This window comes from Chinchilla lanigera, unplaced genomic scaffold (genome assembly GCF_000276665.1).
Source record: "Chinchilla lanigera isolate Chin_1 unplaced genomic scaffold, ChiLan1.0 scaffold00151, whole genome shotgun sequence".
NCBI classification, from domain to species: Eukaryota; Metazoa; Chordata; class Mammalia; order Rodentia; family Chinchillidae; genus Chinchilla; species Chinchilla lanigera.
Genome location: NW_004955552.1, coordinates 2033840 through 2048025, shown reverse-complemented (window position 1 = coordinate 2048025; position 14186 = coordinate 2033840). Strand labels below are relative to the sequence as shown.

The 14186-nt window shown below is 42.5% G+C and overlaps 2 protein-coding genes across 9 annotated transcripts in view; one reads left to right on the top strand and one right to left on the bottom strand.

Moving 5' to 3' along the window:
* Pdgfrl (platelet-derived growth factor receptor-like) overlaps window positions 1-6759 on the top strand; it is a gene marked incomplete at its 5' end in the record, with an annotated part of 36705 nt that extends 29946 nt beyond the window's left edge. Inside the window, 3 exon segments of the mRNA XM_013508605.1 lie at window positions 3087-3380; window positions 4695-4834; window positions 6258-6759. Of these exon segments, the coding sequence (XP_013364059.1) occupies window positions 3087-3380; window positions 4695-4834; window positions 6258-6446 (623 nt within the window).
* Window positions 6760-7366: 607 nt separating this feature from the next.
* Window positions 7367-14186, bottom strand: part of Mtus1 (microtubule associated tumor suppressor 1) — a 173183-nt gene continuing 166363 nt past the window's right edge. For all 8 annotated transcript variants that reach the window (XM_013508602.1, XM_005412200.2, XM_013508603.1 and 5 more), the window contains 3 exons: window positions 13502-13618; window positions 10480-10577; window positions 7367-9839 (listed from right to left, as the gene is read on the bottom strand). In XM_013508602.1, coding sequence (XP_013364056.1) covers window positions 9626-9839; window positions 10480-10577; window positions 13502-13618 — 429 coding nt within the window. In that variant the 3' untranslated portion in view covers window positions 7367-9625. The remainder of the gene's footprint in view (window positions 9840-10479; window positions 10578-13501; window positions 13619-14186) is intronic.

The window sequence follows — 14186 nt, the reverse complement described above, 5'->3', positions numbered from 1 at the left end:
CCTGAACCACATAATGAGACCCTGTCTCAAAAAACAAATCAAAACAAAACAGAAACCAGATCAAAAGCAGAAGTGACCACATATATTGTATCTTTTCTTTAATTCCTCAACACAAATGTCCAGGCAGATTTTTTACTATAGGGCTTGTCAATTTGTCCTTCCAAGTGTGGATGGATTTGGGAAACCCAGATGGGCAGTTACAGAAGCTGAGGCTCCATTGCTGGCTCTGAATTCTCTCAGAGCATATGCTTCTCAGCTGCCCATGTGGAGAACATCTGCCATTCATTCCTAGAGTTTGTTTGAAAACGCTGTGAAGCTTGTCTTGGGTCATTGTTACTAATTTGTACAATGTTTGATTAAGTGATTGCTACATATATCTCCTCTTCATCTTTATCCAGAAGAATCTCAGAAGGGTTCCTTCTCCCACTTCCTATTCCTGTAACATACATAAAGGAAAACATTCAGATCCTGAGTATACAGCTCAATAAGTTGTCCGCAGGGAGCAGATACATGTGGCTACCACCCAGATGGATCAAGGTTGAGAACATTATGGGCAGGAGGGCTCTCTTAGAGTGCAAGGCCTGAACAATTATTTTATATGTAGGAAAACCACATTAATAAGTATTTTACTAAATACTGAGTTTTCCATATTGTGGATATTAGTTTACAGATTTTTTTGTTTATAGAGTATTAACTTTAATTTTTTGAAATATACAATCCCATGTGTTCAGTAAAAAAATTAAAATATGTTACACTCATAAACACATTTGCAAGACATATATCTTCTTATAACTTTACAAATGAATTTTAACACACTTTTTCTTTTGTAGATGGAAGTCACTCCAGGTTTAAAGGGCATATGGATTCAGGATGTAGACAGTACACACACATTGTGTGTGTGTGTGTGTGTGTGTGTGTGTGTGTGTGTGTAGGGGTTGATGGGGATAGAAACTAGGGCCTTGTGCATACTAAGCAAGCACTCAACCATTGGGCTATACCTCCAGCCCTGCAGATATTTTAAAGCAAATGGTAAAGTCACTTATTTCAAAGCACATATCATAGTACAAGAGGTAAGGTATCATTTTAGTGGTCTGAAATTCAAATTGTTTAATTCTTCTGGCTTGCCTCATTGCTTCTAGTTATAAGCCCTTAAAGCAAAAGTTACCACTATAATCTTACAATCATAAAATCCTTAAGTGTTGTTGCTAAAAAGATGTCTATAATATTATTTACTCCAGATTCTTATTACAAATGGGGAAATCGAAGCACAGAGAAATAAAGTAGCACATCCCAGGCCATATGCACACACTCTATGTGAACACAAGGATGTTAGGAATAACAGAAAATGCCCATGCTGGGTGTGGTGGTGCATGCCTGTAATCCCAGCACTCAGGAAGCTGAGGCAGGAGGATTGTTGTGCATTCAAGACCAGCCTGTGCTACAAAGTGAGCTCAAGGCCAGCCTGAACTACACAGTGAGACTTTTCTCAAAAAGACAAAAACAAGACAAACAAAAAAACAAAAAAAAAAAAAGAAAGAAAATGCCCCTTGCGGAAGCCTGAAAGTCAAATATCATAAAGTAGCATGAATCACTCAAGCTGGTTGATTCGAGGCCTGGCAGTGATGGAGACTCTCTGAGCCACAACATAATGCTTCCTAATTGTAGAGCCAAGAGGAAGGACTTCCATGCTAGTGAACTTGGTCCTTGGAGCAAAAGAACTTTGGCTCATGGAGACACTTGATGTTGCTTCCAGGAATCCTGTGACCAACCCAAAGCATCATACAGTGGTGACACAGAAGGCTAGTGGAGGAGAAAGCCAAGAATAATTACTTGTTTCAGAAACACTGCAAGGAAAACAGAAGAAACACTTTAACAAGTATCCTGTGGTGGGACTAGCTTCAAAGATTTCTCTTAGTGATTACTGTAGTAGTCCCTCATAGAAGGATCCAGAAGATAAGGATTTAATAGGCTATGCCAAACAAACAAAACACATATGTGCACAGACAGACACACATATACACTCATACGCCCCAGACCCTTGACTAAGTCTTAGGGGTAGTACAGATAAGCTGGTCCTTTTTTCTCCCATTTCTGTAGGATAAAAATGCCACCATCCAGGGTTTCAAGGATCTGGCAGAATACATTTCAGACGGAAGATGGGAGGCAGGAGGTTGGCTGATGGCTCCCAGCCAAGAAGTGGTCAAGCAGAGACCAGACCTGAGACAGCAGGTTCCTCCCTGTTCCTGCTCCACTCCCTTACAAGATCTTGGCCAGGCAGTAGGTCTTCTGGGCTGAGAATGAGGCAGGGTGAGGACACTGTCACTGAGGAGAGCTCCCAGTTCTTCTTGTGCTGGGAAGTGTTTCCCATTTGGCAGTTACTAACTATAGCCAAAGGGTTAATTTCTCTGCATAAAAGCAGGAATGGTTCCAGGGTTTAAGACTGCTCTCAACATAAAGAAATCAATCTTCCTCAGTTTGGTGATCCATGATCTGATTTGGGTTTGAACTAAGACCTTTTTGCTTCCTTTAAGGAGATGAGAAGTGTCAGCTTTGTGTCATTAGAAGAAAATACCCAAGACAATTAACTTGTCAAGAGAAAACGTTTATTTTAGCTAACAGTTTTGGAAGTTCTGTTCCATGATCAATTGACCCCATCTCACTGGGCCTGTGGCAAGGCAGCACATCATGGCAGGATCACATAGTGAAGCAGAACCACTCACCTCATGGCCAGGAAGTAAAAAAGAGGAAGAGACTGGGACTTCACAATCCCCTCTTAAGCCACACACCAGGACCTCCCGCCAGGCCCCAACTCCTAGAGGGTTTAACACCTCCCAGTAGTGCCAGTGTAGGGACCAAGCCTTTAACATGTAGACTCCTGGGGGACCTTCAACATGCGATCTGTAGCAGAAGCAAAATCATTCTTCCAAAAAAAATGCACAAAGAAGCCAGCTTTCCTTCTTTATAAGGACCCAGTAGTTTGAGTTCATTGCAAGTCCTCTCATCTTTGTGCGTTACTGTTAAGAATCCTTAAGGCACTCTTAATGAATGTCTCCAGAGTAAATGAGACTGTGTCTTCCTGTTTGCAGAGAAAGGAGAACTCTTTGTACCTTCTCCCAGTTATTTTGATGTTGTCTACCTGAACCCGGACAGACAGGCTGTGGTTCCCTGTCGAGTGACTGTGCTGTCAGCCAAAGTCACACTCCATAGGGAGTTCCCCGCCAAAGAAATCACAGCCAATGGAACGGACATTATTTACGACTTGAAGAGAGGCTTTGTGTATCTGCACCCTCATTCTGACCACCAGGGGGTGGTCTACTGCAAGGCAGAGGCTGGGGGCAAGTCTCAGATCTCCATCAAGTACCAATTGCTCTACGTAGAAGGTAAGCCTGCCACCCCCAGTGCCTGGATTTTAGTTACTTCCCATGAATCCCTATCAGGAACTGCTATTCTGTTGTGGATGGGAAAATAGAGGCATAGAATGCAGTTCTGATGGGCTCCCCTACTGCATTACCACTTCTAGAATGTTCTGCTTCCTTTCCCTGACCCTAACCCAACACTCCTTGATTGCTTCCCTCCAAATTCTCCCACCTGTGCTTCTGATACTGCTTTTGTGTTTGATCAGTTCCTAATTCAATTTCCACATTATTGTTGATTATAATTCTAATTAAACTATCCCACAGGTTCCCATCTCTCCAAGAACCACAGTCAGAACCCTCCCTGTGGCCTGGCTGCGTGAACCCTGCCCTCCCTCCATCCTCCTCAGCTGCCTGGTCCGGCTTCTCTTCTTCCCCAGGCTGCCTCCACTCAGAGCAGCCTTCATCTCACCCTACGGGCTGTGCACCCTGGGATTTCTGGCCTGCCAGGACCCTCTTTCCCCCATTCAAGTCTTTTAAGCTCAACCCTGAGATTTTAATTCAGACTTTGCTCTGAAAGTGGTCATCCCACAAGGAAGGCGTTCCTGGCTCAGGCTATTCCAAACTTTCAGAGCACACTGGGCTTCTCCTGCACGGCACTTAACACAGTCCAAGTTTCAAACAGACCATACAGTGACTTGCTTAGTGGCTCCTCCCCTGGGATGTGCACTCAGAGGACACAGAGGAGACCATTTCTGTCTTGTTGGCTTCTGCGATCCCAGCTTTTAGCATATTGCTTTGCTCAAGACCACCATGAAAATCACTAGTGAGAAAACAACAAAGAAATGTGTTTCTGAAATGCTATGATATAAATGCACTGCACACACAGGTAGCACTAGTACCCTTCTGGAAACATCTTTCTTGTCCATGTATTTACTTAGACTTCTCTTTTTTCTGAGAATGGACAGCCATACACTCTCTGTCCACCTTCACCCTTTCTAATGCTACCATTGTTGTATTCTTCTTGCTCTTTCCTCAAATGCTCTTTTCACCCTCCCTTTTTTATTCACATGATCCTTGGCCAACTTGTTAGCCTCCTGCCCTATGAGCACAGTGGCCTTGGAGTCGTGGATGACCACTTCATTCTGGACCATCTGAGAGAGGGACAGAGGCAGCTTCAAAAGAAACCAAAAGTAGTGGCTAACACTGGCCTGGTGCCGCTTGGGAAGCTCTAAGATAGGCAGAAATGTTACATCCCTCTCCAAAGAGAATACATGAGGTTTGTCGTTAGTGTCACAGTTATGAATCTCATCTCACACTCCATCTCCTGCTTACTTCCAGTCCCCAGTGGTCCCCCATCAACAACCATCTTGGCCTCCTCCAACAAAGTAAAAGGTGGGGATGATGTTAGCGTGCTCTGCACTGTCCTAGGGGAGCCTGATGTTGAGGTGGAATTCAGATGGATCTTTCCTGGGCAGAAGGTAAGTACCACATCTGGTCTTAGGCAGTCTTTTAAAATCACTTTTGTCCCCATCCAGTTCAAGAAATGTGTGGGGTTTTAGCAGGGGTCAGTGTGAAGACAAAGGTGGAGAACCTGTGGCAGGTGTGCACAGCGCACTGTTACCACTGAAAGCCCTAACAAGTTCACCATTACTGGTCTAAGATGTTTCAGTGTATTTACAAATGTTCACTCAATGTATGCTCTTCATATGCAGGTTTTGTTTTCATAACCCCTAATTAAGAAGGGACAGTGGCCTGAAAGAGGAGGGAGTACCTCAGTCTTCATTCTGATCTTCTGGGTCTACCAGAGGCAAATCTCATCTCCTTCCAGTGTCTTCACAGTGTTCTCCAAGCTGTGCCCGGTGATAGGAGCTCTGAGCAGATATCCAAGTGGGCATATAAACATAGGCCCTGTCCAAAAGGTGCTGTGAAGCCAGAGGTCACTTAAATATAGACTTTCCGTAAAAGCAACGACAGCACACTTAGCCTTTGTGCATGTTCTGCTCGCTGAAATAAATAGCTCTGTTACCAACATGGAGTAACCCCTTTGTTGCTAGGAGAGATGTCACTTCTCAGTGGCCCAAGCGCTGTAACAGGTGGGAAATAACTACCCCTGAAGAGTAATATTTTCCAGCATCCTAGTACCAGGTAGTTATTAAAATGTGTTACCACACTGGGCAGATGTTACTGGTTTCGAAGACAGCTGGTATTTTTTAATTGTTAATTTCTATTTTATGAGCAGAAAATATTAATTTAGTAATATTAGTATTAAATGGATTCAGAAAACACTATATTTTCGTCACTGAATTTGGCTGAAATATCTCAAAAGTGACTGTCTCCTTCTAGAAAGGGATGTCATGTCATGTAGGGCATCATTTCATCCATCCAAGTACAACTTTTCTTCCTCTGGAGTCCCATGGCACATGCAACTAATGTACCGCTCCCTCTCCCAAAGCCAAACAACTGGGAGCTCTTCTTCATTTGTAATGAGTTCTTGGGGCTTCTGATTTTAAATTTGGTGAATAAGAACCACTTGGGGAGATTTTATTGAGCAATATAAAGATGGAAGCAGTGAAAAATGTAGTCTGTGTTTTTATGCTCAATACCAGTTCCATTTAGAGTTCCAAAAGAATACATCTTAAGTATAAGCTTACTAAAGAAAATGGCAGAAAAGAATCACCAGACAGCATCCTGAAATTTAGGACTCCACTTGGAAAAAATACAGCCTTGAATGACTATACAGGGTAAAAGCCTCAAGAGCCCATGCGTGCTGCATACCAAACACATAAAACTCATACATAAGTACGAGCTTTGCACGTTGAAAGGAACAGTGTGCTGGGTGCACGGAGCCGTTAGAGCAGCTTGTCGCTCCTGCAGCTTGTCTGTGTCGGTGTCATTAAACAGGATGAAAGGCCTGTAGCAATTCAAGATACTTGGAGGCTGGTCCACAGAGGACGTGGACACACCACGAGAATCTCCCAGAGCACCATCGCAGTGGAAGACTTCGAGACCATCGATGCAGGGTACTACATCTGCACTGCTCAGAACCCCCACGGACAGACTACAGTCGCCACCACTGTCGAGCTCTCCTGACGTGGAGAGTGCAGTGCTGCAGACTGATGGAAAGCCTCTCTGTATGCACAGCCGTGGGCCTCTTTTATTAGTGCTTTGCCAAAAGCTGACGTCAATGCCAAGTGGCAATCCCCGCCTGTGAGTCAGACCCAGACATCCAACTAAAAGGAAGTCACCCATTTATTAACGGAAGTGTTAACTTTTCTAACAGAAAGCATATATTTTGACTGCTTACCTATGTCCATGTTTTGCATACTAAAAAAAGCATATACCCATCTTTAATCATTTCTATTAAATGAGCAAGTTTTTGTAAAAAAATAAAGTGGGTTAAGTACTTGTTTTTTTCAGTTGGCTTGAAGGACATCAAGAAAGACTTCTTGGCAGCAACACTTCAGTCAATGTATAGGGTTCTCTTTGATATAAGAATCCCACTACATCAGATTTTTACAATGTACTAATACATAGTTCAGCTACTTATCTACAAGTAGTGACTTAAGATTCAAATTCTTAGACATATCACTTTTTGTCAGTAGCAGCTTTAAAGCTAATGTGAGTTCTTTTACAAAGGTATCAAAAAAATCAGACATACTGAATTCTTTGTATGCACTCTAGAGTCCTAATTTTAGATTAGACTATTCAATAAGAATTAGAACATGTGTTTTTAGAAGTTTAACTCTTAACATAAAATAGATACACAAATTAAGAAATATTTAACTTTTTTTAACAGTGTCAAAAATTTATTTGAAAAGGATGAAGCAGTATGGGAAAAACAGGCTCTGCAGAGTGAACTTGGGCCAGACAAAAGAGGAAAAGAGAGAAAGAGCAAAAATAAAAGTATATCCTGGTCTAGAAGACACAGCATGGGCCACCATGAAGAGTCATGATAGCCAAGGAATATTTAACATTGTTTAGATTCATCTTCAAAAGTATTTAGACAGTAGTTTCTTAAAACCAGCCAAAATTTATTTCTCAAATACACATCTTTAAATTTTAAAAAGCTCAGCTCCAACGCTAGCTCTGGGAGCCAGATTTCAGCCCATGACAAATCCTGTGGTTTCCACTGGAAATTCCTGTGAAATGACTTAGACATGATCTTAACTATGCGGCCATACACTGAGTGACACTTTGAAAAGTGAAACAGGTCAGAGGCTACAATCCTTACATTGAATATTCCAGCATTATTTATTTGATCAAAATAAAATACACTTTCCATCACTATGAACAGCACAGCTACCACTGTTTACACATCTATATTTTTAGGACGTGCCAACATTTTGCATCCCGCGTGAAACATTTGGTTTAAACAAATCTCAAAAATTCTCTATTGTGTTCCCTATCTTTTTTGCTGTCTCCCATCCTCTGAGGACATTTTTACTACTTGCTGTAAGGTTGATTTCCCAGACACCTAAATGGTATGGAGAAGAGCAGGGAATAGCATGAGATTACCATGCATAGGGGATGAATGGCAAACCCAACTTTGGCTAATGTCACGGAGAACAACATAGAAGTGAGAGCAGAGATGTTCCAGGAGCTGACAGTGAATCTATGTCCCCACTTATCAGAAGTGAACATCGAAGGTTACATATGTAATAAACTACCGGAGGTTAAAGACACCCAACACAATCACTAATAAACATGCATGATGAGTATCAGTTGGCTATGTAATGTACACGTAGCTGATGACTCAAATACCCACATCTAGTTTCCTAATCTGTTCTTACTATACGGGCTATTTGCACAGCCATCCAGTGGAGATTAGTAAATACTGACATCACAAGACTGACACATGCAAGGAGGGGAGGAAAAGCCACAGCTGTCCTCCTAGCTTCCACAGAGTTTTAAACTGGGGGTGGTGATAAGGGAAATTCTGAAAGAAGTTCAAATGTAACTTGGAGAGTTGTCAAGCCACATTTCCTACTTGTCTGATGGCTATTCTGCTATTCTTTTCTAAAGAAAGGAGTATTCAAAGGGTACTAGCACCATCTTCCCAGGCTATGTTATTCTATTAAACACAGCATTATTGGCTCAATCGAGGTGCTTCTACTTATCAGTAAGTGCTGAATCCTATCTTTCTTAGTTCTAGCCAATAACTTCCTCTTTCTCATTATTTTATGTAAGGGTTTCCAAAATTTGTGTATCAGATCCAGGCCTTAGTTTATTTGGAAAATGAGTTCAGCACCTTGTAAGTAAACTAGCTCTGGAGAGGCATAGATAGGAGGTAGAAGGTTTTGTGGCTCTGGATAGTAGAGAAAGGAGAGGGAGAAATAAGGATAATGGGAGAAAAGATAAGCACTTAAATCTGTAAGGACAGTTTAGCTCAAGGTGAAAAATAAGGCAGAACAATCCACTGGCACTGCCCCTTTTCTTTATACAGATTTTTAAAAAATATTAGGGTTCTATATTTCCTCAGAGCCTCAGCTAATGGATCTTAGTATATAGTGTCAGGGTTATGTAACCCACAGAAAGTGTAGCTAGTTTAAACTGATGAGGGTGAACACTGAAAAGCTCCCAACAAGTTACTCCAAAAAGATATAGAAAATATATCGACATTGACAAGTCAAAGCTGCTCTTATCAGACCCTCTCCACTATGTCACAGAGCTGAGTAGCGCTGGTGGTAGAGAATTATAATTCAAGCAACTGCTGCTTTTTCTTCTATGGCTTCTGGAGCAGTGTGCACACTGACTGTGCTCTGGTTTAGTATCCACCCAGCTATACTGAGCTTTGGACTTTCATCCTGCGGTAAAGAAGGCTGCTCGAGACATATGACACCGCCTCACATCCACGCCATTCATGCACCCCACCCATAGTCAGATCAAAACAAAAATCACAAGAAGGTGTCTGTGGTGAAGAATGTTATAAAGGCTATAAATCTTTATCTTAATAGGGCCCTGAGAGTTTTTCCCCTTAAGCTTAGGTGAAAAAGGCAATGAACAAGATTCTCTCATTCCTTAAGTGCTTTGTGCAACAAGTTCCATGTCAATTCTGAACTCTTTTTTAGAGGGATCTTTTGGACCAAGTCAAAAGTCTTCCTCCAGAGTTCCAGTCTCCTAAGCAGCCGGTTTTGGTGGCTGCTGCTTTCCAGTTATCCTGCAGAAATCCCGCGCAAGCTAACGTAGCTCCTGCTCCCATGATAACTGTTAGGCCCGGTCTGCAGAGCTGCGCCCAGCTGCCCTCAGAGTCTCACGGCTTCCAGGAAGCGTCATCTGGGTGAGACACTAGGGCTGGGGAAGGAGCCCGAGTTCCTGGGTGACTGAAAGGGGACGGCTGAGGACGTGGGCGACCTCTTGGGGCTGCACAGGTCCCCATTGTGCAGCTTCCACAGCAGCTCCTCATTCTCCATAGAGAGTCGCTTGTTGACCTTTGACTCCTTCTCCAGCGACTCCTGCAGCACAGCCTGCTCCGTGGAAAGTTGCCTTGAGCACAAGAGAGATCCAGAAACCTTGTGAGTTTAAGTCAAAAACTAACTTGAAAAACTTTACCATTTTAAATTTGAAAGTCCAAAAACTTTGGGAGAAAATAGAATCCTGCAGAGGTTCACCAGTATTAAAGCTGGCGGAACCCAACGAGATACTAACCCCAAATATTTGAGGCATAAGCCTGAGCAAGAGAGAGAGAGAGAGAGAGAAACCCTGCACCTCTGGGGCAATCTGTAGCGTCTGTATGACTCTCACAGGTCTGCCACATGTTCTGTGACTGTCTTATATTTGGGGCTGCTTTCATTTTAAAAAGACATTCATTGGTGCTGGGGATAAACCCCAAGGCCCTGTGTGTGTGAGGCAAGTGCTGTCTGAGCCGCACCCCCAGGCCAGGATGTTTTCTGGTTTGTGTTGCTCCTATGCCACGGACTCTGGGAGAAGGTTTCCTCATGTATCCAGGCCACTCTGGTAAGAGCATGAGCAGATATCATCCCATTTTTCATATTTTAGAAGTTAGTACTTTTTTTAACCACTCACTCCGATTATGTTTCCAGGAGGTGCCTGGTGGAGTGTGGTCTGAAACTGACATGTTCAAGGATGGTGGGCCATCAGGAAAATGGGACTGGTTTATTTTTACCTTGAAATTGCCATGTGCTTGTCCATCCGAGCTTTTAACTCCTCGTTCTCCTGCTGGAATCGCTTCAATTTGTCAACGAGCGCTGTGTTGTTGTCCACCTTCATAAAGAAGAATTCCGACCTCTATTATACAGTAGAACAATACAATTCCTTTATTTCTTAAGACATATTCTTGACAAAAGCACACTTTGGAGAGATTTATTTAGGAAATTTAAAAGCACACTGAGGTATTTAGATCTTAACATTCAGCCAAAAACACTCTAAAGGAGCAAAATAGAGCATGCAGATACTATGTATTTTTAAAAAGTATGCCAAGTGCTTAAAATAGACCTGCCCAGGTCACATGTTTAGAACCCTCCCTGAGAACTGGTGCCCTGGCCCAGGTGACCCCAGGCACTGGGCCTGTTCTCTGATACGGTGGCCCAGCACATACTGCCGCTGAGAGCCTGTGTTTCTCACAGATACGACATTTTCCTGTGGTGAGGTTTTTCGGGGAAAAATAAACCCCAGTAAACAACAACTCACATGAAAACTTGCAGGCCAACAGTTTATATTTCTTAGCCACATTTAGTAAGGCCTTAAATACATCTCAGATTTCAGGGTTGGTTTTAAGTATTAACTCTCAGCAGCCACACAAAGGTACAATGCAACAAAGTTCCACAGAGCATGGAGTGGAAGAAGGAACACTACAGAAGGCTTCTCTCCTCTGCCCAGGGCAAAATACCTCTGTTCTGCCCACACTCCACTTTCAAGGGGAGCAGTCCGATCGGCTGAGAGGCTAAGGATAAGATCCCTGAAGATATTTAATCACTGACACAATAGAGAGCTGATTCCATCCCAGCTCACTTTCTAAAAGTACGATTTATTACTTAAGAGGCAACACTGCAGCTTGGTCACAACTAATCCTAAGGTGCTGTCGTTGCAGTATTGTGATGACTACTCTGATTAAAGTGCCTAGTTTATTCTCTATTATTTTGAAGACATCCTAGTATCCACAAAATGCTCAGGGAAGGCCATTCAGATGAAATGGCTTTGCAGAAAAACAAGTCTAGAATATTAGAAAAAGAGACTATGAAATACTCAGTAACTACAAAGGAATTAAAGCTAGAAATATGAGGTGGGAGGACCTGGGATTACAGAGTAGGAGGTAATACTATTGGATCCAGTCTTTCACATTAAGAAGAGGGAAATGAAAATATCAGTGCTAATTATTGGCAGAGCTAGTTTTCATATTCACAGCATGATTTCTTCCTTAGACAACCTCATAGGCTTTTTCAAAGACCCAGCTCTTACACATAAGTAAGGTAACAGTGGATGTTGCTATCATCATGGCAACACGTTCTTTTTGTTTGTTTTTGAGACAGGGTCTCTATGTAGCCCCGACTGGCCTCACACTCACGGTGATCCTCCTGCCTCAGCCTTCCAAGTGCTGGAATAGCAGGTGTGCAGCACCATGCTCAGCTCAGCATGGTGTTTGTCAGCCAGCAACACAGTCTTGTGTATATGTATACACAGCACATATAACAACGGGATGCCAATTGATGTTAACAAAATACCTCTTGGGTTTGACAAGAAACAGAAATACTACGGATCAACAAAAAATTAAAACATGCTCTGACTTCCACAACAGAGCCTGTTCTATTGCATACCATCTTCTGGAAAGTTCTGATACATCACTGGCATAAGGGGTAACAAATTATTAACAGGATGATCTGAGTCATCACTGCCTGCCTGATTAGCAGAGCCATCGCACCTGTCTGACAGGGTGACCTTTGGCAGCAACGGGTGTGTCACTAGGTTGGGCCTGTTAACAACCATGAGTTCCTTGCAGTCCTTAAAGCAGAAGTAAGATTTCCTGATGATATGAAGTGTTCACATACAAGTGCACACATAGCGAACTCGCTATTACCTCCCTCCAAAGACAAGTCACAGTCTCTAGAAGAAAACCAAACCAAACTAAATCAAATCCTCAAACTTTATTATTTATTTTTTGGCTGTTTGAGACAGGGTCTCACTGTGCAGTTCAGGCTGGCCTTGAGCTCACTTTGTAGCCCAGGCTGGTCTCAAACTCTCAATAATACGCCTGCCTCAGCCTCCCAAATGCTGAGATTACAGGCGTGTGCCACCATGCCCGGCTAAATCTTCAAACTTCAAACGAACAAAAAAATCAGACAAGAGGGACCTCCAGGGCCCCTATTGTTCAGGATTGTTCTGAGTTTGAAAGAGTAATTTATTCTGAGTCACCGAAACCTGGGGGATCAAGGGCAAGTAGTGGTAGGTGACTGGCACAGTCAGGGGCAAGGTACAGCAACGTCTGAGATCACTTAAACTGCGCTGCCCCCCCTGCCAACTTGGTTCGAGTCCTGGCTAGCAGCAGCTATATGTCAAGGCCAAGCCAAGACTGACAATGGACACTCAGCAAGCTCCTTAAACACATGGTGCTGGGTAGACTTATCACACACACATTTCAGTTCTCTGTTCTTCAGGCTGTGAATTAAATTTTATTCATATTTTTCATAATGCTTGCTATTTGTCCAACTGGATTAATATTATTAAAGCATAATTATTTTATGTTTTAATTTACTGGAAGAAAGATGAGGATTTAGACAGATTCTGTTGCTCCAGTGGGATTAATCTATATATCCAACTTTTCTGGACATAAGAAACCTGCCCCCAGAGTTGGTGGTATATTAAAGTATTGGCGTTATTTAAATTTTTGTTCTTATACAGGTAAAGATTCATATACCACTGAACATGAGCTGATGTTTGTTATACTTTGCCCAAGAACTGAACTGAATGATGTTTTAACATGGTCCTTGAAAAATAAATGTTCCAGAAGGCCACAGTAAATTAGCTTTGAACAAACTTGGAAAGAAAATGTACCTTTTACCTTTGCATGACTTTAAGTTTCTCTAAGTGGCAGCTCACTCGAGTCTCCAGTTCTAATCTCCACACTCAGTCCCCATTTCCCAAGTGCCAGCCCGTGGTGAGGCCCTCGGTGCCCTGCCCCGAAGGAGACATACCAGCTTTTCCATTTTCATTAACTTGACATCCTGCTGGTGCAGTTTCTCATTCTTGATCTCTAGCACGGCCTTCAGGCTTTCCAGCTCTTGTTCCAGATACATGAGCTGAGGGTTTTTCTGGAAAAAACACAGTAAGACATGGCTAAGGCTTATTTCACAAAACACACAGTCCTAACACTTACTATAAAGAATTTCTGGTTGGATTTAGACATTAGACAAGTAGCAAGGAACTTCCTTCCTCTTAACAGTAATTTCAAAGAAAGAGGTGAGAAAGAAAAGCTAAGACCATTATAATCTGAAATAATTTGGTCATAATATGAAAATAAAAATATCACTCATAACATGTCAGTAATACGGAAAAACATTTGTTGCATCAAATATGTTACTAGGAACAATAGGGAAGCCACTGCTTACACTGCAAGAAGGGAGCTCTGGAGACGGGGCCTTCCTGAGGTGTCTGTGGGGACAAAGGGGAGCAACAGCTCTCTTTAAGCAAGGCCAGTACCTGATCAGAAAGAGAACAGCACTACACTTACAGAGCTCTCTCAGAAACAACCAAAATACTGATCAGGTCTTGAGTCTGATTTGTTTTCATGTTGGCACTATACTGACCCGGCCATATTACTACGGCAGTCATAACACTATCATTTCATATTGTGAAACCCCAGCATAAAAGGACAGTGTT